This window comes from Muntiacus reevesi, chromosome 1 (genome assembly GCF_963930625.1).
Source record: "Muntiacus reevesi chromosome 1, mMunRee1.1, whole genome shotgun sequence".
NCBI classification, from domain to species: domain Eukaryota; kingdom Metazoa; phylum Chordata; class Mammalia; order Artiodactyla; family Cervidae; genus Muntiacus; species Muntiacus reevesi.
In genome coordinates this window covers 246,714,683-246,741,318 of record NC_089249.1, presented here as the reverse complement: position 1 = coordinate 246,741,318, position 26,636 = coordinate 246,714,683, and the positions used below count along the sequence as shown (strand labels likewise).

The following is a 26,636-nucleotide window of genomic DNA, read 5'->3' as shown; positions in this document are numbered from 1 at the left end:
AATTGGTCACAGAGAAGTCCAGAAACTTGCCTGAAATAACACATCTAGAAAATAGAATCTAGATTTAAATCTAGTGTCTGCTTTTAGAACATATATTTGACAGTTTTTACTGACTTGTACAAGACATTACTGTAATAAAGGTGAATTACTGGTGAATGCCTTAAACCAGTTAAAAATTACTTGGAAGAAGTTTATAAGCTTCTGAATCAAATTCAATAAGCATTTATTCTTTTTTTCCCTATATATACTGATCATAAAAAATTTTTCTAGCCTCTGAATATTGTCTATAAGTAGGATGCCCTTCAATGATCGAGAAGCAAACAGTTGTTTTTGTCAGTGGAAAAGGAAATCTTAGCTATTATAATGAGCTTACTTATTGTAATTAATCCTAAAACAAAGTTCATGACAGTCACAAGCTGTATCATAGGTTCAAAATTACCCTGTAATGAGCTTCCACAGCTTTAATAAATTTCCCTCCATTCTTTGATCTCTATATTGTGTCAGTTAGCTGTGCCTGTAGTGCTGTGTTGTATTAATCCCTGATTTATGTCCAAAGTTTCCCAACTTTTCTTACACTCAGCTTAAATTGGGTAGTTTGAAAATAATTTTCCTTAGTTCAGTATGTGCCTATCCAAGGAGGATGGCCTAGGTTGTAAATATCTAAATGGTATACAATAACTGAAAATACATGACTGATATTCTTACTAATCTTATAGGGATCCTTCGGTGAGTGCTTATTAAATACCTCACATGAGCGCTGTACAGCACTGTAAGCTGAGTGACAGACCTTATGGTTCAGTGCGGCTTGTGGTTCTGTTACGTGGATGCACATGGCAAGCACGTGAAAAAGACAGAATAGTATAAGATGGTATGATAGCCAAATTTGTGGTATAGGTATAAATACTGTAGCAATTCAGGGAATGGAAAGAACAATTAAGACTGAGCAAAAGTTTAATGAAATAGATAAATCCTGATATTTCAAAAATGTGTATCTGCTGAAAGGACGATAAGGCCAAATAAGGTATTAAACATAGAATGAAACATCTGAAACACAGGTCAAATGATGTGGTTGCTAATGAGAACCTACTGCTGAGTGGTTCCAGGCAGGGGATGACATCAGTGATACTGTCTCAGGAGCTGTTCTGTTCGAAAAGAAAGTTCCCCTTCTATCCCCAGATAATCCAGATTAAATAAAGTCCAGGTGTTTGATGGTCTGTGTTTGTTTGAGAGTTTGAGGGGAAATAAATTATATAGGTTTCAAAATTTTAGTAGTAAGGTTCTGGGAACAATATTTTTTAATGTCAGAAAAGTTGAGTCTGGTTTTTGGGATTTGAAAGTCATTTGAGTAAATCTAAGTTTAATCGATCTTAGATAAATCTAAGTTTAATCATGGATGAAGGTGGGAGAAAATATTGCTGTCTTAATTTAAAAATTTTAAATAACACTTATAATTTAAAAACAAGTATTAGAGTCCACTTACAGGTAGTTCTATAAACTCAAACTATCACCACTGAGGTGCAGGATTTCTCATTCTATTCATAGGATTTCTTATATTCTTTCAGTTAGTATTTGATATTAGGCAGTACCTCTGAACCTAATCACAGAAGTGGAAATACCTATAAGTGATGTGGTCAAATTGTACAATGTCAAGCATTTGTGTCTACAAAGGTGTAGTTTTCACATATTGTCCCAGTGTAGGATGTTTCATCATTTTCTCCTCTTAGAAGGGTTTTATGCTTTTCTTTAAGCTTAACTAATTTTGATGCTTTCCTTTTACATTATTTTCCTGAAGGAGTCTCATAATACAGTTAATAATTGTTGTTTAGTCACTAAGTTGTGTCTGACTCTTTTGCGACCCCATGGACTGTATGTAACCCACCAGGCTCCATGGGATTTCCCAGGCAAGAATACTGGAGTAGGTTGCCATCTTCTTCTCCAGGGGATCTTCCCAACAGGGGACTGAACCTGTATCCTCTGCACTGGCAGGTGGATTCTTTACCACTGAATCACGAGGGAAGCCCAATACTGTTAATAAAATTATCTTAACTAGGATATTTTAAATAGGTTGCCACATATATATTTTAAAAGATAATTTGCTATGAGTATGCCCAAGCTGAGCTAACTTCTTTGAGTTTCAATTTTGTTTTTAAATGAGGAGTGGAAGGAGTAATTTGAGGGAAGACATAAGTCAAGAGACTTTGTACATTTCTGTATAGAATGGAAATAAGATCTACTACCTTCTGGGACTGTTAGAATTAAATGAGATAATATATTATAGAAAGGTTTACCATTGTGTTATCAATAAATTCTGGTTCTTTGGTCTTGTTTAGTCATGCTGCTGCTAAGTTGCTTCAGTCGTGTCCAACTCTGTGCGACCCCATAGACGGCAGCCCACCAGGCTCCCCCGTCCCTGGCATTCTCCAGGCAAGAACACTGGAGTGGGTTGCCATTTCCTTCTCCAAAATTAAAAGATAAAGGTGAACAAAAACTCACACCTTAGATTAGTTCCAAAGAGTAGGAATTTAAAAGTTGGCAAAACTTTTTAATAAACTTTAAACCCCTTTAACAAAATTTTTGCTATTAAATTTTAGTAGCTACTATTTTATTGTACCTGTAAAAACTGGAATCGGGATGTATAATGCTAATAATTCTTACGCTGTATCCATTTTTTAATACCCTGAGATATTTGATTTGCTTCTGAAACCAGTTTAACACGCACATCTCTTGATAAAGATAGACATCACACTGTCCTTTCTTTTTTGAGAAGAAACTGATTTACTAAATAACCTATTTAAGTGACCTTAAGCAGCTGTCAGCAATAGGAAAGATAGTTTCACAAGTAAACTTGTACACAAAACAAACAAAAAACCAAGTAAACTTGTACACAAAACAATGCAAGTCTGAAGCTGCTTTAAGTACAGCGTAGGGCTGTTTCTGGTTTTTGAATAGGAATAACATTCCTGTACTGAAAAAAATAGGGACCTCAGGAGCATATGCTTTCAAATTTATTAGAAATGGCATTTGAGAAACTTGTGCTTGCATTGATAATGTGTGTCATAACACATATAGTTGAGTTTGTAATTACTGGTATTTCCAGAACAATTTTCAAATAAATGTTTTATGCTGAATATTTCACTAAAAGTTATTCTGGCAAGTGGGAATCTGTGCTCAAGTTGTTCAGAGTCATAAATAGAATATTACTGTTGTATCTAGATGTAACATTTTACTAGCTTTTATTAACTTTTGTCATTAAAAATAATAATAGATTACTATTTTTCATGAACACTTTGTAACTAGAATAATCCTATACAGTCATTGAGGCTGTGATTGGCCTATTAGTTGCTTGGAATGTTTAACCTTTAGGATTTTTTACTCATGTGAATAATGAATAAGATTGCTTGACATGCTAACATGGTTGAGGCAAGGGGTGTGATGGTTGATGTACCAAAAGAATAAGATTTGCATACATTATATTACTAATTGTTCCTTTTTACTGTAACTTAATTATGAAATAAAATGACATTAATTATAAAAAAATCAGGTGAGCCTAAATTTCATGTTTTAACTGTAAACTTACATTAAAATTGATGCATTCTGTATTTAAAAGCATAACATACAATGTTCACTCTATTAAACTCTTTAATGCTTTAATGGAGGAATGATTATATTTGTCATGCTCTTTTATTTTTCTGAGCACTTTCTTACATTCTGGCACAAGCTGTTTCAAGCTTATCCTGTCTTTTCAGTACTTCAGCCCTGGAGTTGGCGATTTCTGCAAGGATCCCTGGTTTTGGTTGTTTTTAGCAGTGGGACACATTTTTAAAAGAAATGTATGGTGGACTAGAGAGATTTTTCCGTCACAGTTAAGAATGCTAGAATTTCCTATGTGTAGGAACACCTACAGTAAAAGAGTTGGCACATGGGATAAAGACCTCTTTGGAAGTGCGGTGGTGGTATTTTTCTTTTGAATAATTAAGGTTTTACATTTTTGTTTCATATTTTTAAACCTTAAGATAATTAAGATTTGTGAAGGGTGCTACATTGCCATTCTCTTACCAACAATGTAATTTGCTTTCTGTAAATCACTTAAGTATGAAAAGACAAATAGCAAAGCATTTTCTGTACAAGTATGTATATTATAGATAATGTGATTATGTCAATAAAATGCCCTCTAGAATGTACTTTTCCTAATGGTATTTCATGTTACAACCTGTAATTCACATACTAAATTCCTGTTTGGCTTTTGAATTGTTTATACTAGCAACTGATTACTGAGTAATTTAAGTCTCACTTAATTATGGCAGTACTATTCTAATTAGAGTGCTGAATGTTGGCACTTTATTTAGCAAGCAAATATAAAATACTTGTTTGTGACATTTGTGGAAATAAGTATTGAAGACTAATTTTCTGTAGATAATCTTAGGATATCTATCTTAAGTGTAAACTTAATTCCTACTTTACCCCCAAACCAAATAGATAACTCATTTGGAATATGAAATCCTTCTGACCTAAGTTGGAAAGAACTGGTCATATGTTGAGAATCTCATTTTCTGAACAATTGAAAAATTAACTTTGTATGTATAAATGTAAAAAGCAGCAAGATTACATAATAAATAATTAAAACAAATACAAGTAATATGAACATTAAAAGTTAAAAGAACTTGAGAAATTTGCTGGAGATCTAGCCCTGGTGTTGAAATTTAACATAGGTAATCTCTCTTTGGCTATGTTGAGATATATAAGGAATAAACTGAAAACAATAACTATATAATTAACATTCCTTTTAGACTGATAAGTTGTTTTTTTTTTTTTGGCTGAAGATCCATCACTTTATTTTCAGAAAGAGATGGCCAGAGGGGACAAGGGGGCAGAGATACAGAGGCATTCTGGCAACACAGGAGAAACAATCCTAGAATGATAACACTTTTCAGATATGAGTTTGTTAGAATAAATGGTGATAATCTTTTAATGAATGAGTTATATATTCTTAATACTTAGATAATCTCTTAATAAAGAAAACTCAAATTATAGGTCTGCTTCTCATGTCAGATTACCCATATGACAAGGAGAATGAAGTACACTAAAGGTTGCAGGGAAGCCACAGGATAACCTGGCTTATTCACTTACAAGGGCTTCCCAGGTGGCGCTAGTGGTGAAGAACCCGCTTGCCAGCAGGAGACTTAAGAGAGATGCAGGTTCAATCCTTAAGTAGGGAAGATCCTTGGAGTAGGGCATGGCAACCCACTGCAGTATTCTTGCCTGGAGAATCCCATGGACAGAGGAGCCTGGTGGCTACAGTCAGTAGGGTTGCACAGAGTCAGACACGACTGAAGCGACTTAGCATGTGTGCATGCATGCATTCACTTAGAATGACTGTTCCTTGAGCATTTGGAACTCTTTCAGATACTTAAAGTACTGTTGTAAGCAAGTTTTGGTGGGGAGAGATAACTAAAAAGAAAAAGTAAGCAAAATAATTACATTTTTTTGAGTGTTATGAAGAAAAGGGACTGAAGTAGAGAATGGTGAATGGGGCTGTTTCATTTAGGGTGGTGATAGTAGGCCTTTTTGGAGAAGGACATGGCAACCCACTCCAGTATTCTTGCCTAGAGAATCCTGTGGACAGAGGAGCCTGGTGGGCTGCTGTCCTTAGGGTCACATAGAGTTGGACACGACTGAAGTGACTTAGCAATCATGCATGCATTGGAGAAGGAAATGGCAACCCACTCCAATGTTCTTGCCTGGAGAATCCCAGGGACGGAGGAGCCTGGTGGACTGCCGTCTATGGGGTCGCACAGAGTCAGACACGACTGAAGCGACTTAGCAGCAGCAGCAGCAGGCCTTTTTGAGGATATGGTGTCTGTAGAGTTTAGAGCACACAGAGTCAAGGAAGAGTGTTTTATTCTTGGAGTGTTTTACTCATGGAGTGAGCAAATAAGGAAGGAGCTGGTGAGAATATTCGAGAACAGTATGGCAGGAGCATGTAGAAGAAGAACGGTAGGCTCGGGGATTTGTAGGTCCTTGCGTGGAGTTTGGATGTAAGTATGTTGAGCAGTGGAATTTTGATAAGCAGAGGAGTGAAGTATCCCATCTGTGTACCTTACTCTTGGTGCTGAGTTGAATAATGGGTTGGAGGTTGAGGTAGGGACATTGAGTAGAAATGGTTTAAATCATGGTTTAAATCAAGCACTGGTTTAAATCATGATTATAGCATAACAGTTCTGGAATAGAATGTAAAGTGGGCAATATAATGTGTGTGTCTGCCTCTTATTTGTGTTACTTTGGAAGCAGTACATGAGAATTACTGTTATACAGTCTTTACTTTGCTTTGTTCTTCTGTGGTACTAGATTGTGCAAAGTGAGAGCCTGGTCCAATATGTAGGAGTTTCAGTTAACAAGATGCCATGCAAAGGGAGGCCTTGTATATTACAATTCCAGCATCTGGAGAAGTGAAATCCATGATGCTTTCAAATTCATAGTTGATACTGAGCATGAGTAAGAGATTTAACAAAAAATTTTTAGCCTTAAATTTCATGTTTAGCTTTTCATATATTTATATGGGACACAGAACGCTTAGGCCAAGATATCTTACCTTTTAAAGTCTTTGCTGGGGGTCCGTAAGCTAAGTTTAGGGCTTATAATAAATTAACAAATCTTTCTGACTGTGACTCCAAAAAGCCTGGGATTGAAACACTTGTGACAGCTCTTTAAAAAGAAATTTTGTGAGGGTGTCACTTCTCATGTCATTCTGTTTGTGTATATGTTGGTCAGTGGGTGTTTATTTTAGTCCTCTCTATTCATATCTTATTCATATCTATTCATAATCTCAACATCCTTATCTTCCATCCCCCCTCTCTGTTACTCTCTGTTACCAAGAGATCATAGATTTCATTTATGTATTCACTGGTCAGTTATTAAGTATCCCATTTTATGTGAGGCATCCATTGTTAGGTACTGAGAGGGAAACAAAAATGCATAATATATAGGACAGTCAGTACTGATTAATTGAAGTAGTTATGTTTTTAAAAGTTACTGCAAACACTGAATCTTTGTTCTTAGAGGAAATACAGGATTAGGTTCCTGTGGGCCTCTGATAACATTTTCATCAACCAGTTAGTAGTAACCATGTTTTATGTGTATTTCTGTTTAAAGATGCTTTCTTTATTACATATATTGTTGATTCATTAACATTGAACCCAGGGCCAACTACATTACATGTCTTATATGAAGATGTTTTTTCTATAAGGAATATCATAACCTCTTGGAAACACTAGATAGCACTTCAGCACTCAGCTTGGGGGCCATGTTAAACAACAAAATCAAGAGAAATCATAAAGATGTGGAAAAATACGGCACTGAGTAAACCAGAGAAAGGACATTTGTTTACAGTATGAGAACTGAAACAAGAGCTTCACCTTTTTGACCTCATCTGGGACTGTAAGATAACTCAGAGTTTTGCTGCACACTGTTCACAAATGACCATGAAAGTGCTATGAATATTGATTTTAGTGTTGAAAATATATTTTGGTGAGGAAATAAACAGAGTCCTCAAATAGTCAACTCTACTTGCTTTTTAAACATACTAAGGAAATTAAACTCAGTTATAGCTGTTGTACAAGGCAGAATATAATTCATAAGAGTTATAAATGTAATGTTTATTTCTTCATAGGAAAGGAAAATTATGGGTTGGAAAAAGTCAGGAAGACTTCATTTCTGCATCTTTGTGTAAAACTAGGGTTGATTTTAACTGAAAGAAGAGGTGGGGATTCCAGGAGTGAACAGTTAGTCAGGTAAGAAAGTAAAGTGAAGTATTAGTTGCTTAGTCGTGTCTGACTCTTTGCATCCCCATTGACTGTAGCCCACAGGCTCCTCTTGTCCTTGGAATTATCTAGGCAGGAATACTGGAGTGAGTTACCATTCCCTTCTCCAGGGGTTCTGCCTGACCCAGGGATCGAACTCGCGTCTCCTGCATTGCAGGTGGCTTCTTTACCACTAAGCCACCAGGGAAGCATGCTTAAATTTCAACTAGTAATACAATATGATTATCTCATAAAGTAAATAGAACAGAAGTAGTGGGAGAAAAGACTGGAGAGATTGGTTGAGGACTACTATCAAAAGTCAATTAGGACGTTTTTAGTCAGAGGAAAGAAAATATTTAAGAATTATAATCTCAGTTACTCAATAAATATTTACTAAACATCTGCTGTCACTAAACCTGTTCCAGGTACTGAGGTTCTTAAGTGAGAAAGACAAATTTGTGTCCTCTGGATGTTTTCAGTCTAGAAGGTGAGAAAAGCAAGGAAACAAACATGCCCATTATATAGTGCCCTAGTTTTTGTTTTAGTTCAAGGTAATAGAAAGCACATATTGTTCTTTGCTATGTAGAGTATATAGGCAGTTCCCCAAAGTTGAAAGAAGATTTATTGGAAGAAGTAACATTTAAGCTAAAATCTGATAAGGTAGGAATTAGGTGTGGGGGATGGGATGGATAGGCAGAGGATTTAAAAACCGAAAGAAAGTATGTGCAAAGACCTGGAGAGAATGGCAATGGTGGGACTGAAAAAATAAGTTGGTATCTCATATGAAGGATTGTGGACTTCATCTTGAAGGTAATAAGGAAATCTTTGCTGGATTTAAAATGGGAGGTCAAATAGATAGGATTTGTATTTCAGCAGGAGTTCACTTTGGCTCTAGCCTGTTGGGAGATAGATGGGAAGCAGACTAGTTACATGGTTGTTGGCAATAATCCCTGTGAGAAATGATGGTCACCCTGGACTAAGGTAGTGAAGGTGCATGAGGGAGAAGTAGATGGACATATTTGAGAGATACTTAGAAAATGGAGTTGAAAAGGTCTGGGAATGGATTGGATGCTGGCTTGAAGAGGGGAGAGAATTAATCAATAGTGATGTTCAAACTGTAACCCTGGATGGTACGGTTCACTGTACAGGAGGAGGACGATGTTTCAGGGGAAGATGGATTTAATGAGTTTGTGGTAAGCTAACATGACCAACACTAAACACTAGGAAGATGAATCTGTTTTGCTTTGGAGGATGAATGAAAGGATAATACACCTGAATTGGAGAGATTGTTAAATGCTTTTGTAGGAGTCTAGGCTGGAGGTGAGTACCTATATTTTTAATGCAGAATGAACAGGTTTTGGAAATTAATAGGAAGGAGACACTGTGGGAAGAGACTCCCAAAGATAACTCCAAACATCCCAACAACTGCACCCAGCCTGCCCAGCTTTTATCATGTGCCCTGAGGTCATGTATCAGGGTGAAAAATGGTGAAGCTGCCTCCGTGTTGCTACCTCTTAAAATACATAGAGACATTTTCTTGTTAAAAAACAGCTCTAATTTGTAAGAATAGTCATTTTTTCCACTTTTGGGACTATTGGGGTATCTCATAAGGGTATTGATCCTTGCGAAAAATGTTAAGTCTGCATGAGGGAGCCTAGAAAAGCAGCTACTAGTGTGAGAGTAAGGCCTGTGGGGAGAGGTCATCCATCTCTTTTCCTGAGCTCTTTACTGTGTTTCTTTTTGTTTAGCTCTGCATTATAAAATATCATAAAATAAATAAAACATGCAGGAAATAAAGATATTTAGCTTTATTTAACTAGTAAAAATATTTAAATAAGATATTTAACATGGTTATTAAATGAAGATTAAGAAATTAAAAATTAAAGCTAAAATAAAGTGAAAACTTTGGAGAGGTTGGAATAAAGTTTTAAACATTTTAAAAACCCAATGCAGAAAGGGTTCAAAAAGAATAAAACAGATGAGACTTAAAATAATATTGAGGGAATTCCCTGGTGGTCTAGTGGTTAGCACTTGGTGTTTTCACTGCTGGGGCCATGGTTTGATCCCTGGTCAAAGAACTAAGATCCCTCAAGCTGCATGATGTGGCCATATTGAAAAAAGAAAAAGAAAACTAACATTAACAATAAAGATCAATCAGGGTTTGTTTTTTTTTTTTTTAAGTATGATAAAACTAGGTAAGAAGTAAAGCAAGGTAAAATACTGAAAGCCAACCAACAGTTTAAAAACATAGAAGGTTAAAGGAAAAGCTATTCATTAAGTTAAAAATGAGAAATAATAAAAAGTAAAAACAATGGTAAGATAAAAGGTATCAGCTGACCATATTTTTAGAAGTTTGGGGGAAAGGGGCCATTTAAAAAAAATACATTGAAATGGGTTTCTTGGGACACTTACGAAATGCTCCAGGGAAAAGGTATGTTGTCCCCAAAGTTTTAGAAATATTTAATATAGTCTCCTCTTGGAGACTCATAATGCACATGAGAATAGTAAAGCCTCCAAGAAGTGTTGCAGTTATAAAGTTGCCTTTGTTTTATGTAACATTTCCTAAACCTCACCATGGAACACATTTCTCACATAACACCTATTAATGTCTCCCAGAGTATTTTTCGCAAAACACTAGAGTACTGTTTCAGGAGAAAATAAAAACGGAAAATCTTAACAGTTACAGAGATATGTGTTAAAGGGGGAAAAAAAAGTCAGCTAGAAATAGAAAATGGTCTTGGGTTGGGGCTTGCATTCATGCTTGGGAACAGGCTCCTTTCAAGGCAGCAGTATCCTTCAGGAGCCAAGGGGCCAAGAGTAACTTGATACTTCTATCTACTGTCCATAGCTGTCTTTTCAGAAAGCTTTTATCTGTGCACACCGGGCATTGATACAGCACACAGGCTGCTGAGCCAGAGGAGTGGAAGCCGATCCTCGGCCGAATTAAATCAGCCCAGCCTGCGGGCACTTCCCTAGCAAGTGTAAAGAAGTTGTATGTACAAGCACTATTTTTCTTCCCCCCAAAATTAGTTTTTTTTCATTGTATAAATGAAATTTTAAATGTGTGCCTCCACCCCAACACTTTTTATGGGCTTTTTTACTTTAGGCTTTGTCCACATGCACACGTATTTTTATATAGTTGGTAGTAGGTAGTGTTCATACAATTTTGTGTTGTGAGAGCTTCTTTCTTAAGGCCATGAAGGGAAGAATTTCCTAGTGGTGGCTCCCTCTGCCTGTTCTGTTGCTGTGGTGATCCAAGCACACTGCTGCAACATTTTGGGAGCGGCTTCTCCTTCTGCTTTCCTGAACCACACACAATAAAAGTCTTCCATTTTGCCACCCTCCTCAAATCTTATTGCTGCCAGAGTACCTCTCTGGAAATAATAATTGGTAGCATCATGGGACTAGCCTATGTTGGGAAAGCTTTTCTCTAATCCTGTCATCTGCTGTCTAGTTCGTGTTAGCAGCACTTGTGCTAGAGAGAAGGGCTTCCATGTAAGACCTGTGAATATCCAGACACTTTCTAGGATAATAATTTGTGCTGTTACACAGGAAACCAAATGGAGAAACTGGTTGTAGTGGCTTTTCTAACATCCTTTGTTGAGGTAGACACTTCATGGAATCAATTACATGGACTGTGTTTTTGGCATTTTGAAAGCTTAAAATTCTACGACTTCCAGTATCTAAATTGTAGATATAAACTTCATGCTGAGAAAGTTTCTTTTTATAATAACCTAAACATGTTGTTTTTCATATAATTTGCTTTTGGGATGTCTGACTCTAGTAGCTGATACAGATGAGTTAGTTTAGTAAATCCCAGAAAATGTTAAAGACATTATCAGATGATATCATATTACCACTATAGGAGAAATTGCTGCTTAATGTAAAATAAAACCCTAGCACATGGTTGGTGGTACTGAGATTAAAGAGAGTGAACTTCAAAATACAAACTCTATTTGTAAAATGGCTTGTATTGATACTTGTCCTGTCCCTTAGAGAAACTCATTTCCAGATCTTTGGCCACTTTTAAATGATAGTCATCCTGCCTTGAAGTGTAATTATGTCTTTGAACTCTTCATTTCAACACGCATACTGTGGGTCAGATAGGCTGCCAGTTACCTTGACTGTAAAGTTCCACAACAATGAATAGCATAGCATGGGTAAGTAATAAGTATTAATGCAGTATATTCTAAGGGGCCATATAAAGAGTATCTTCAAACTAAAAATGATAAATACTGGCAGAAAAATAACCATGTGTGCTAAATGCCTTACATGTCATTCAATTTAATCTCAGTAATACATAGGAACTACCTTTCAAGTTAGGTAGCTGAGACACTTAAGTGGTTGATTTGTCCAGGGATCAGAGATAAGATATGGGCCCTATTCATTTCTAATAAATTATTGGTCAATTACTATACATATTTTCTACAAAATACCCATAAGAGATGAAGCAGATTGTGAAAATTAGTGTTTGTACAATGTTTTCCTCTAGTGTGGCCTTGTGTTTTGGACCAGTTCCTAGAGTCAGAGTCAAAGCCCAAGCCCGTTTTAATGTCTGAATATGGGCTGCCATCAAATGGATTATTTAATTTGGTATTGCTAACCTCTGAAGTTGTACGGGAAGGGAAATAGTTTTATAGTTTCTTCCTCCTACAGGTCATAATTTAGTTGTGGACATCAGGATGTTTTTCTTGACTTGTCTGATCCATATAGTTTTCCTTTGCACATCTGTTACATACATTACCAAACTACTTCCTTGAAAAGTTGCCAGTTTATCACACTAGTAGTGATGAAGGGGTGGTACATTTTGGAAAAAAGAATTAAATGACAGACTCTCAGGGGCAGAAATCCAACTACCATCCCAATTCCCAATTTAAGGTGTTTTTTTTTTTTTGGATCAATTCCTATATTTTTTTGAGGCATTGAAATAAAATTATATGTGGTTTCTAATGTGTTTCCCAAAAGACTTTATGTTGGACTATAAATATTTAATGATCTTTCGTATAAAATGAGGTATTTTAGTTACTGCTTCTGTTAAGTTTTTATCTTTCCAGTGATCAATTTATTTATACATTCTAGTCTGGTACAAAGTTTGCTATTTGATACTAAATTTGGAATGTTGGCTTCTTTAATGACTTTGCCCTTTCCTGACCTTGAATTCTGCATAAACCATAGAATAATGATTTTTCTGTGTTTTTCTTTTATGGGGGGAGGAAATTAGTAAGATTTATTATTTCTACTAGTTACATGTTAGGACCACTTTACACTTAAATGATGAAAAAATCAGAAATCTCAGGAATATTAGATGTGGGTCTGGTTCGTTTTGCCTTATGCAAACTGATACTGAATCAATACTGGAAATTTTCGTGGAAGGTTCAGTAAATTTACCAAAGCAAGGAACCAAGTTATTTTTTTAACACACATTGTGAAATTGCGTGGCTTTGGAGTGCTGGTTTTGAGCTTGTAATCTTTAGATAAAGATATCATTTGGAATACTGAAAATCTGTAATGGGTGTTTTTAGAGATTAAAAGAGAAAGTATGTTATAAATTGGTTAGTATCAGTTACTGATAAAAGTTCTTAGATTAATTTTTTTTGCATTACATTTCCTACTGTTCAGACCGTTCTTTCTAAAGTACAGTAGAATCTTGATAGATTTTTCTGTTCAGAGTTTTGAGTTTTTAAACTCTTCTTAAAGAGGATTTGTTAACAGGAAATAATGTTTAATTTTGTTACGATCCAAATCTGACTTGCATGTGTGGAAACTAGTCACTTAGCTAAGTCAGTCACTGGTATTCATCTTGCAGCGTAGATTTGTTGTGTTCCAACTCTCGGGCTGTGGTAACACCTTAGCTTTTTTGTGAAAAACAACTCACAGAGAGCTTGTGTTTAGTACTGGTATTGAATGTGGCAGAGCCTTATAAAATTCACAGACAGGAAGTAGAAGTTTTATACATATTAAAGAGGAATGCTTTGGGTTTGGTGGCACCTTGGATTGATGACACAATCAAATCTATATGGAATCAGTAGAAATTTATGGAACATGTTCTGCCATGCAAAAGTTGTTTACCTAAGAAATATAATTTGATTAATTTAAATATTGGTTATCTTGTATTGAGGAAGTATAATATACAGAGGATGCTTTAATTCTTGATTGAATTTGGGAGATTGTCAAGAGTCTGCATTTTTATACACAAAGGTCTTCAGTTTATTTTTCAACAGTGTTAGGGGTTTATTCCTATAGCTTCTTCTACCTTCAAAGTAATGCTTCGTTTGTTCTCTGTTCATTCTACTCCCCGCCCTCCTCCCCACTCCTGCCCCACCACTGCAATGAAAAATACTTCTATAGAAAATAGTTTCGTAGAATTTATCCTTCCACTTTATCTGTACAAAGTACAAATGCAGTATAAAATTTTGAGTTAAGATTACAAGAATATTGAGCTGTATCTGTTAGTGTTCAGTAATAGGAAGACACCACAGGTGATTAAAATTCTGTAGTTCAGTTTTCCAACCCCGTAATAGTACTGGTCTGAACTGTTGTTGAAATTGAAGGCCAGTATCACTCAGAATGCATCAAAGAATTTGGTAGTAGGGTTGATGTAATAATAGCTTTTGATTAAAAAGTATGTAGTCCTTAATTTTCTTAAAACTTAAAACAATTAGAATTTTTAAAAGTATATCGGGGTACTTTTCTATTAAAATTCAGTATTCAAAAAACGAAGATAATGGCATTCTGACCCCATCACTTCATGGCAATTAGATGGGGAAACGATGGAAACTTTATTTTCTCGGGCTCCAAAATCACTGCAGATGGTGACTGCAGCCATGAAATTAAAAGATGCTTGCTCCTTGGAAAAACAACTGTGACAAACCTTGACAGCATTTTAAAAAGCCAGAGATACTACCTTGCCAACGAAGGTCCATCTAGTCAAAGTTATGGTTTTTCTAGTAGTCATGTATGGATGTGAGAGTTGGGCCATAAAGAAGGCTGAGCACCAAAGAACTGATGCTTTTGAACTGTGGTGTTGAAAAGACTCTTGAGAGTCCCTTGGACTGCAAGGAGATCAAACCAGTAAGTCCTACAGGAAATCAATCCTGAATGTTCATTGGAGGAACTGATGTTGAAGCTGAAACTCCAATACTTTGGCAACCTGATGCGAAGAACTGACTCATTGGAAAAGACCCTGATGCTGAGAAAGATTGAAGGCAGGAGGAGAAGGAGAAGACAGAGGATGAGATGGTTGGATGGCATCACTGACTCGATCGACATGAGTTTGAGCAAGCTCTAGGAGATAGTGAAGGACAAGGAAGCCTGGCATGCTGCAGTCCATGGACTCACAACATGACTGAGTGGCTGAACAACAATTTTTCTATCACCTAGTAATATGTGGAGAGAAAATAATTAATATGGTGTTTTTGAACGTTAATACAATTTCTGTGGTTTTAATGTCATGTAGGCAGGCTGCTTGAGTTTTGGGCTTAGTTTTTCTGCCTGTGCCTTATTTTTAAAATGTATTCAGTATCTGGCTATTATATGATCTTCATAACTTGATCTTTAAGTATCCAGAATTATTTTTAAAGTTAGAAGCTTTAAAAATGATTATGGGACTCCCTTCCTCCCTCAATAAAACCTGGTAAATTGCTATTTAATATTTATTTGGTTTTAATGTTTCTTGACTGAGAGAGCCAAAGAATGAGATACAATATTTCAGTGCCTCTTATTCTTGTTGATTACTTTTAAAACTAGCAGGTTTTAGTATTTTAGCATTTTAACATTCTTCTCTTGAAAAGTGAAAAGGAAAACAGAAGGTACATAATCAGCACAGTCCTCTGTGTAAATAAGTGGTCATAAATAATATGCACATGAGCATACTGTCAGTACATACTTAGAAGTGGAAGTGGGTTGATATAAGGTAATTTTTTTTTAAGTAGCTTGGTTATTCTTTTCTGAAATCTTGTTACTGTGGAAGCATGGTTAAGAGAGCCTCAGATTTTAGATGTCTTCAATCTCAGTTATTTCCTATTTAAACTGATGTTTTCTTTACATTGCTTTTAAGAATATGTATGTTTAAGAGAGGAGTACATTGGTTTCCTCCTTTCCAACTGGCTAGTTTGTATTTAATTTTAGTAAAACCCCAAAGGAAATGTAATTTCCATGACCAAGAATATATTTTTTAAAATATTAATTCAGCATTTAGTTCTTTTTGTAGCATAACTTGTGATGTCATCATACATATAAACTATATTAACTAGTAGACTTTTAGCTTAGGTGATATTAATTCTCTGATTCTACAGCATTATGGCATAATAGCAAATGGGCTACATTTAATTAGAATTCGAAACCCTAACAGTTTGGACATCTATTGCTATTTACTAGTCATTTCATCCTGAGTGTAAGTTTATTTAAACTTCTCTACTAAGGAGATGCTATTAAATATTTTTTCTTTCCTCCTCTCTCAAATTTTTAAATTATTTTTTGATAGAGGGACTTTTGCTAGTAATGGCAGCACTGAAGAGAAAGTGGCAAGCATTGAGTTTGTTATTTTGTTTCTTCTGTAGTTTTCAATAGTTAATTTACTAGTTCTCTTATGCTATGGAGGGAGAACTGTAGTTTTTTTCTTTGTTTTAGCATTGAAGCTGTTTTATAATTAAGATGTTATGTAATCAAACATGATAACATTGGCTTTAGCAGCATTAATTCCTGTACTGAACCATTACTTGCATTAGGACATTATCCACGCTTTGTGTTTCATTTTCAGATTCAGAAAGGGCTTTCTTTTTTTTTTTTAATGGGTAGCAAATACCCAACCAAGCAGATGAACCAATTTTCCCACCTCCCTTCCCCATTTCTATACATTAAGATTTTTTTGATAAAAATGAAAGTTATGTATTTGTTGAATTTAGGAGTACTAGACTTCTTGGTTATTGACCATACATTTGATACCATTTGAAACCATAAATTTGATGTTACTGTAGTAACATCTAACTTGGTTTTAAAATATGAGTATTGAACCTATAATTGTTCAGCTTGCAAATAAGGGTAATGTAGTGAAGACCATCATCCATCCCCTGATGAAAAATAATGTCACATAGTCCATTATCTAGCTTTCAGAGCAAGTATTCTTAAATTTATTTCCCTGCTATTTTGGTTAGAAACATTTTTAAAAAGGAACAGATTTTCCTGGCTTAAGTAACTTTGTTACCTGAGACAACTGTCTTTTTTTCAGTGTTTATTTTATAAGGGTATGTTATTGTTTTTAATAAGTTTTTAAAAGGTTAATATTTTAGAGGGAACATGATAATTTTACCTATATCATAAAAGTGTATTCTGAAATCTGTGGCATTAAGATTGAGAAGTCACTTTTAAATATAGATTTTAATGTCTAGAATCATTCTTCCCTAATACAGTGTTTTTTTAAGCAAGTTAATTTCAATATTAGGTACCTAAGTTGATCCCTGTGGTTTTTACACAGGTAGCATTTGGTATACATATTTTAGTATTTATACATACATATGTGTAGTTACTAGTTTACTGCAATTATTAGCCTGATAATAATAAGACATTCAGTTGTTCAGTTCAGTTCAGTCACTCAGTCGGACATTGGAAGTATAAATTATACTCATTTGATCTACCATGATGCTTATTTGCCTATTAATAGTTAAAATGTTGCTAATGATGATATAGTACTCATTTGTATTCTTAATGACATTTTAATACTTTCCCCTTTCTTACAATATAATATTCATGGGGGAAATTTTGGAAAATACAGGAAAAAGAAAACAGTTTGAAGGAAAAAAAAAAAACATTATTTAAAACCATTACTTTGAATGCCTTGTTTGTTTCTTGTCTCTTGCCTCTGTTTTCTGACTCTCTTGTGTCTGTAAGTGTGGATGTTCGTATGAAAAAACACAAATTTAAAACCGTCTAATAGGAAATACTGCTAAATATTTTCTCCTGAACTCAGAATGAATAGTCTTTATGATAACTTTGAAACAAAAAGAAACTATTAAAAATATGGACCCATTTGATTTCATTTTTTTTTAAATGCAAAATTAACAAGCAGGCTAGGAAAAAGACTTTTTTACTAAATTGGTTTCAATTTTCATTATCCTTTGTTAGCAGTTAGGACTAGATTATACCTAAACTTTACCTTTTCTCTTGGTTTGTAGTTTTGTTTTAGCAAAGAATATTCTTGAATTTTTGGTAGGAAAAAAATACTATAAGACTAAGTTTTTTCTTGTCTGTTATTTTACTGATTATTCTTTAAGGACATTAGAAAAATCATTGACCATCTATAGGTCAAAACTCCATTTTAGCTTTTACTTTCAACCAATTTTGCCTCTAAAACCTGGACCAAAACTATTACCAAGTAAAATAACGTGGTATTTTATCAGTAGTGACCAGTGAAATAAGCAGAAAATGGGGAATAAAGAGGAGGGCCAAAATGAACACTTAATTATTTACAAATTGAATAATCAGACCTTAATTGAATATTGACTGTGTTCATATAGCCATAGAAGTGTATGTAGAGGACTTGAGGGTGCAACTTTTAGTAGTTGGCATTGAAAATCCAGTGATTGAGTGTAGTGCTGGGTTGTTCAGAGTTAAGTACTCCTCTTGGGGACTGGTAGTCAGTCTTGTATCTATTGCTGGGATGTTATAAGGAGCAAATGTGAAAGTGTGTAAGTGGTTTGATTGCAGTTCTGGGTTTTATCCTTACAAAAAGCAGTAGTTCTGTATTGCTTTAAGGTAAAAATCTTCAGCACATGAGCAACAGCTTATGTTCTTCACTCTGGTCATTCCCTGGTAATTTCCTATAATTTTGTTTGCAGAGCGGATCCTCAACCTTTGTCTGAATCTTCTGTGTTTTAAAAAACTGATGAGAGATCCCCCTCTAGTGTCTGAATTATCCATTCTTAAAACATTTGTGTCAGTCATAAGAAGTTTTAGGAATTAAGCTAGCTGTGTTTTCCTTTCACATCTGGACATGATTTTTTTTTTTTTACTTTTCATTTATGGGAGAAAGCGGGGAGTTATTCTCCTTTCTTTAAAAGGTCACTAGAATTATGGGCAGGGTGTGGATTGGGGGCAATAGAAAACATGGGACGGGAAGGATCAAAATGCTATTTTTACTTTTTTAGAAATAATTATTTTTAAATAACCTGGAATAAGGTCAAACTATACAGTGTTGTTTTGTTTTAGTTTACCTTTGTTTCTGAATTAAGTGCAGCTTTAAAATACTTCCTTTTGGAATTCCTGATGCTATTAGATCTCATCCTGAGTGGTTTCAGTTTCTGGAAAGCAATGGTTTTCATTGGGAAATGGTTTCAGAACAGAGCCTGATATTTCTCATGGAGTTTTCTGACTTTGTTCCCTTTTGTTACTGTTGTTGCCATATTTTTCCATATTGTTGCCATTTTATATTGTGAGTGTGTTCTGATGGCAAGTTGTCCTTTTGCATGGTTCCCATTGTTTTTCCAGCGAGGAAATAGGTGATTCTTAAGCTATTGGCTCTCTGCCACCTCTTCCTCTTAAACACACAGCGCTCAAACACACAGGCCTTCAGTTAAGGATCTTGTGAAGGGTTAGGGAAACAGGACCTTTCTCATTTGACCCATGGGCTTTTGTAACTTGAACAAGGAAAGTAGTGTTCTGAAAGCTGCAGCATTTATGAAGGCTCTTGTAAAAATATTTCATGTACATAGACTAGAGATTAACTCTTTTCATCTCGTTCTTCAACAAATTAAACAGTGCAAACAATTTCAAGTGCTTTCTTGGTCATGAAATGCTTGAATGAATTATAATCCTAATTGCTGTTGTTCATTCCCACACTGCATTTTGACACTATTATTGCCTAACCCATGCATTCTTCAACCAGTAAGATAAACAAAGCATTTTGAAATCTGTTATTTTGTGTCAGCTTAAATTGCAGATATGCCATTGGCTGCCTTGATTTTATTTTGGTTCCACTGTTAGCAAAAATTAGGGAAAAAGTTATCTCTTTTAAAAAAAAAAAATTGCCAACAGAATGATTACTGGGTTTTTATAAAAATCCATTCATTAATAGTCTTAAATTTTAAAGAGGCAATAGAGACCATGGATTTATTTTAGTGTTAGGGAAATAATTTGTATTTATGTTATCAAACCAGTGTAGCTTTCTCTAAGATTTGAAAGAAAGTAATAAAATTTCACTTTTCTACCTTAATAGAACTGAATTCTGAATGTAAACCTAGAAGCCAGATTAGTTTTGTGATTTGGCAAGTCATTTATGCATAATGGTTCCTTTAAGATTTGAACTAATACTGTTTATTAATTGAAGTATTTGTAATAAATTTGAAGTTTATATGCGAGAGATTTGAGTGCCAGTTATTAACAAACCTCCCTTACTTAAAACATAGAACTTGTTTGATAACTGAAAAACCATATAACAAAAGTGGGGTGGATATAACTAATGTCATCGTCACATCATGTTTAATTGTTCAGTCGTGTCTGACTCTTTGGGACCCCGTGGACTGTAGCCCACCAGGCCCCTCTGTCATGGGAATCGTTTCTCCAAGGCAGGAATACTGGAGTGGGTAGCCATTCCCTTCTCCAGGGAATCTTCCCAACCCAGGGATCGAACTAGGGTCTCCTGCATCACAGGCAGCTTCTTTACCATCTGAGCCACCAGGGAAGCCCATAACAGTTAGCAAATTCTCACTTTTTGACTATTGCTAAAACTCAATTTTAAGTGGACGATTTGAATTACCAAATTCACAGGAATCTGTTAAAATAATTTTTTCTGTAATAATTGGAGCTCTCTGTGTCAAATGAGCACTTCTACAGTATGTCACATTCTCAAAGTATTTATTCCTCAGAATGTCTTTGAATTCTTAAATCCATATAAGCATGAGAAATTCTTTTTTAACAACTAGATGTTTTGCCATCTCATATCTTAATTGTAAGGTGCTTTTTTCAATATTAGTTCTTTCTTATAAAAATATTACTTAATATTTTAAAATTCCAATAGGGGATATTTGCTAGACACTGTACCATGGTATACCATTTGATATGTTACTCTTTGAGGTAGTAAATAGTATTAATCCTTATTCCCATCTTTACATTTAAGGAAACAATAATAGAAGTAAAACAATTTTGCTAAAGATCACAAAGTAACTAGTCAGATCTCTCTGACTCCTAGAACATGTTTTGGACCACTGATGAAGTCTTAAGTGAAAGTTAAATACATTGTCATACAATCTTCTTATGGAATATTATGCAGCCATTAAAAGTAACGGTTACAGTGACATAGTATAGTGACATAGAAAATGTATGTGGTACAGTAAATGAAAAAAGGCAAGGATTACAGTTAAAATTCATAGTGATTCTAGATATCTTTAGTGTTATGTTTGATGTTTTATTGTGTTTTAATTTAAATACAGTATAAATAACATTCATCTTCTATATAATTTTGCTCAGTAACTTAAAGAATTTCTGTAAACAGGGAACCTAAGACTGAAGGTAAACCAGGTCTGGTCAGCAAACTGACAAGTTAGTTTTATAATAGACTTTAGCGTGTTCAGTTTCCTTTTTAATTTGACCTAAAGCCATTTTCTACTGGACTTATGCCAGCTCTAATGTGAGCTCTCATTTACATTCTTGAAGGCTGATGGAATAGTAAAATCTTCCTAAAGATGACTTAAACGTGTTATATAGTGTCCTAAGGGTAGCTGGTGCACAAAAGATGTTTTCTTTCCCGCCCTGTAGAGGTATCTCATTAGGACATCCAGTAGTGTCATTATTAAGTTTTCATGTGTTTCTCAGTTTTGATGCTAATCTTTGTGCGTATGTGCGTGCATTTTTTTTGTCTTCAGCACCAATGTGGTTATGAATTATTCAGAGATCGAGTCTAAGGTTCGAGAAGCAACGAATGATGATCCTTGGGGACCTTCTGGGCAACTCATGGGAGAGATTGCCAAGTAAGTGATAATTTGACTCAGCGGTGCAGAAAGAATGCAACTATCTTTACCCAGAAATGTGAAATTTGCTTTCAGTTTTAAACTGTTCAACTGCCAGATATAATAAATTTTGCATATAAATCATTCAGATATCAGTGCGGAAAATTTTATATGAGGATCCATTCCTCCTAAATATTAGCTCAATAAACTAAAACAAAATTTTTCCTTTTCAATGAAGTTTAGAGACTTTCTGTAGCTTAACTATGTAAAATTTTGACAAATGCATATAAACTGACTTAAAACTAGGAAAATTTTTTCCTGATAAACATCTGGTTGACTATGCCACTGAATGAAGGGCTTATGAAATACGATATTAATTAGTGGGATTTAACATGCTGTATACTGTATACAATAGACATTTTTAAGGTACCATATCTAAATTTTTTTTGAATTAACCTTATTTTTTAAAGCTCTTTAGGAAAATACAGTAACTTAGAACAAGCCTGCCATCTACTGTCAAAATCAACATACTACAAACTCTTGAGGAAAACTATTCTTTTTTCAGGGCTACCTTTATGTATGAACAATTTCCAGAACTTATGAACATGCTTTGGTCACGAATGTTAAAAGACAACAAAAAAAATTGGAGAAGAGTTTATAAGGTATGGGTATTAGTCTGTATTTATTACTTGACATGTAAAACACATGAAATTTTAAAGTGTACATACATAAGTGATTATGATGGACATTGAATCCTAGAATAGGATATTCTGAAACAAATAAAAAATTGATTTGGTATTTGAGTTGTGTTTTTTAGTCACCATAAACAGCTGTTCATATATTTGTGCATATCGAAAGTAATGAATCTATTGTAGTATCTATGTTTAGTGTTTGAGCATTTAAGATAAAAAAAACCACCCTCTAATATCATTTGTCATCTCTACATAAAAATTTTCCAGTAGTATTACAGTATTGTGCACCAGAAATGTGTTATTTTTAAATTCTAAATCTTTAACATTCTAACATTTTAAGACTTGCAGATATGTACTCTTCTGTTAGATTCCTTTCATTTAATTCTGATCTCATCATATAGTGTAGAATTCTAAACAAGATAGTAATCGGTTCTTCCACCTCTACTATATTTTATTGCTGCTTGGAAAGTTTTTTATGCTTTCCAAAATATCATTATAATATTCATATATGAAACTTTAAAAGTAACATTTCTGGCTTTCAGCGTTAAAAATTAGTGGCTTTATTTAGTTCCATGTTTTTGGTGTTGTTTGTTTCTGAAAACATTAACTGTCATTTCTTTAGCTTGTACAGTAGTAGTGATGAAATAGTTTAAATTCCTATAAATTAATTTTTTATAATTAGAGGGTTTTGTTTTAATAATTCTAGAGTAAACTACTTATTTAGAGAATAAATTCCTGGTCAGATAAGGGTTTTTTGTCCCTCAATTCTCCAGCCTAACTAGATTTTCGTAGGTCTAATCATCTTTATGTGAGGTTTGTTCCAAAGTTCAGAATTCATAATTCAGTGATTTTTAGTGCATTCACAAAGTTGTGCATTGTTACTACTGTCTAAATCAGAACATTTTTCATCACCTCAAAAAGAAGTTCTTAATGTTTTTTTCTCATATTTGTTGGCAGCAAGTTTTTTAAGCAAAAGCCACATCACAAACCTCCCAAGTTAAATTTTATCTGGAAAAGTGCTGTGAGATCATATAATTACCAAATAATTATTTTCTTAAAACTAATGTTTCTAGCAGTAAAACTGAATCAGCTTTCTGAAAGCTTAGTGTTCATTTATATCATACATTCAGATATTTCCTAACATCTAATTTTTTAAAAATTTTGACACATGTATCCAGTGGACAGTTTATAATTATTTATTATGCTTGGTGTAAGAGGAACTCTCAATTGAAAATATGAGGTTTTAAATGTACTTAAAGTCTAATGTATGGTAAAGAATGCCCTCTCCCCCTCCGCGCCCCCCACACACACCGCCACACACACACACACACACACACCGCCACACACACACACACACAATTTATTTGCTGTTCCGCGCCCCCCCCACACCGCCACACACACACACACACACACACACACACTCACTATTTATTTGCTGTTAGTATTTTTTTTTTTAAGCTATTTACCAGAGCTCTACCAGAATTTATTTCGTTAAATCATTTGGTGCTTTGTATTTTTACAGTCATTGCTGCTCCTAGCTTACCTCATAAGGAATGGATCAGAGCGTGTTGTTACAAGTGCCAGAGAACACATTTATGATTTGCGATCCCTGGAAAATTACCACTTTGTAGGTGAGCAATAGAAAAACCTTATAAGCAAATTAAAACAGTAGTTGGAGTTGTCAGTCACCTGAACCAGCTTAGAAGCTTCTCTGCTCTAATTAGAATGTGACTGTTGCTGGTTGTGTGACGAGTGCAGAATCCAAGACGTGGGGCCCTAGAGTATTAATTAGTGAAGACAAGAACTTGCAGAAAAGACTGGCTAATAACAACAGAACCAACACAACATGAGTGTTCGGGTTTATATTAAAATATGCACTGGAGACTGGTCCCCTGTGGTGTCCATAAAGGAATAGCTTTAATCATATGGGAAGAAAAGGTTAGAGCTCCAAAACACACACATCTGTTTGAAGCTTGGGTTTTTTTCCTCCCACCAAATAATATTTACTGTGCAAAGGCAGCAGGGCCAGCCAGAGTGTGTTCTGAATGTGAAAGAGGACACAAAATGAACCACATTTCATTTTGTAGTGTACCCCAGTTGAAAGCATTTTAAAATTTCAGTTTTTCAGCCATACTAAATCCTGGTAATTAGTGTTTCCAAACTTGTATTGGGGAGAGGAAGGCATTTAGGTGCTTTTCAGTCATTAAAATGTAGGTTTTGTTTTGTTAAAATACTATAGAAAGAGAAAATAACATTTTTGGATATTAGTCCATTTTTGCATGGTTATTGTTAGTAATTCTTTTTAATGGATCTTTAATTGATTTTGTATAGCACCATTATCTGTGGTCCTTTTTAGTTCATTTCTGCAACCTCTTATAAGCCAGAATTGCATCTCAAGACTTAGGATTTGATGAGGAAATGACAAAATTCAGTAACACAGTTTGCTTCTTTTTATTAATTTAAAAATATTGAAGGTGGTTTGTTATGTTGAAATTTTCATGTCTTTGTGTGTGTGTTAAAAAGTTTTATGCATATTAACTGAATTCTTAAGGTTTTGTTTCTCCCTTACCATCCTCACAGATGAGCATGGCAAGGATCAAGGTATAAATATTCGCCAGAAGGTGAAAGAATTGGTTGAATTTGCCCAGGATGATGACAGGCTTCGTGAAGAGCGAAAGAAAGCCAAGAAGAACAAAGACAAATATGTTGGGGTTTCCTCAGACAGTGTTGGAGGATTCAGATACAGTGAGTATCAAAGACAGATTAGCACCTGAACATCAGTTTAGCTTCTTGTGTATATTTTAAGAATCACAGAAGACAAAAATGCTATTTTGAATATATATGATACTAAGACATGTGTAATATTCATTTTGTTTCCTTTGGATCCTGTGAATCTATTTTTTTACTTTTGTGGTTCAAGAATATTATTTTAATCAGTAAGCATTATTGAATGACCCAACTTTGAGTTGACATTCAAAGAGTAAAATAGATATATGTCCTTTCCTCTTGGAGTTCACATTCTAAGAAGAAATGGATTCCGCTAACTTAACCATCTAGAGCATTAAAAAGAAGCTTGATCAGGAGATTCATTCTGCTAATTTGAAACCAGTTTAGTTATATTTTTGGTTAAAAATAGAGCTGCAAGTTAGTCCATCCTTAATTCCCTTCCTTAATTAAGCACTGTGTTAATTTGATGTAGAAAAAGGTAACAATACTATCAATTTTTCATCTAGGCCTGTCACATATATGTTCTTAATGTATTTAAGGACAGCTGGAACATTCATCTCTCATATTTTTAATGTATAATATAGTTTTCCTAAAATAGGTCACTAGGTAGGTGCTTGAAACAGCTACAGAAAGTAAGAACTTTGTTTCACAGTATGTTCTTTGGACTCCTTCTGTCTTCTGAGTGCTGACAGTTCCTTGCCATGTTGTGTAAGGGACTGGCCAGTGCTTTGTATATCCTTAGCAGCTGCATATTGGAACTCTTTAACCCCCCACAACCATAGCTGTTTTTTATATTTGAATTTCACTGAGATCTCGTGATTCTTCATTGTAAACATGTAAAAATCTTCTATTTCTTACTTTGTGAGTATCTACAAAATATCTTCACTCTTTTGCTCCTCTGCTTTTCTTGCCATTAAAGAAAAAGTACTGCACTTAATAGGCTAATGTTTCTAATGGCAGAAAAATTCATTTTATGTCTGATATCACATACAAGTCAGTTCTTGAATTGGCAAGAATGTTTTACTTAAATAAATCACATAAATATGTTTTGGAGTTCTTGTTTAGGGAAGTAAGAAATCTTTTAATTTTTTACCCACATATTCAATAGATACTCTAGATTTTTCAAGGTGGCTTTAGCAGATCAATGTGGTTTTTAGCCGAAATAGCTATTTGCCACTCATTTCCTCATTCTACTTGGTAGTAGTCCTTTTTTAAATCAGTGCAATATATAATTAGATGCATTTAGACAATTGAAAAAGTTTTAGACTTCAGAGTGAACTAATTACAGCATTTGCATTAGAGATAGAATTCAGTGTCCTGTGTATCTGCATAGCTTCTTTTATAAGTTGTTTTTAATGCTATATGTATTATTCAGAGACTTAAGTAGTCAACTTTAACTATTTTACATGGTTTTCATTTTGACATTAGAAAATGTCTTGCTAATATGCAGTCTCTTTGACACTTTCTTAGTATGATGCTCACCA

The 26,636-nt window shown here is 34.6% G+C and overlaps 1 protein-coding gene across 2 annotated transcripts in view; it reads left to right on the top strand.

The window, feature by feature from the left end:
- Positions 1-26,636, top strand: part of CLINT1 (clathrin interactor 1) — a 56,730-nt gene that overhangs the window by 8,336 nt on the left and 21,758 nt on the right. For both annotated transcript variants that reach the window (XM_065919002.1, XM_065919001.1), the window contains exons 2-5: positions 21,650-21,754; positions 22,299-22,395; positions 23,948-24,056; positions 25,006-25,170. In XM_065919002.1, coding sequence (XP_065775074.1) covers positions 21,650-21,754; positions 22,299-22,395; positions 23,948-24,056; positions 25,006-25,170 — 476 coding nt within the window. The remainder of the gene's footprint in view (positions 1-21,649; positions 21,755-22,298; positions 22,396-23,947; positions 24,057-25,005; positions 25,171-26,636) is intronic.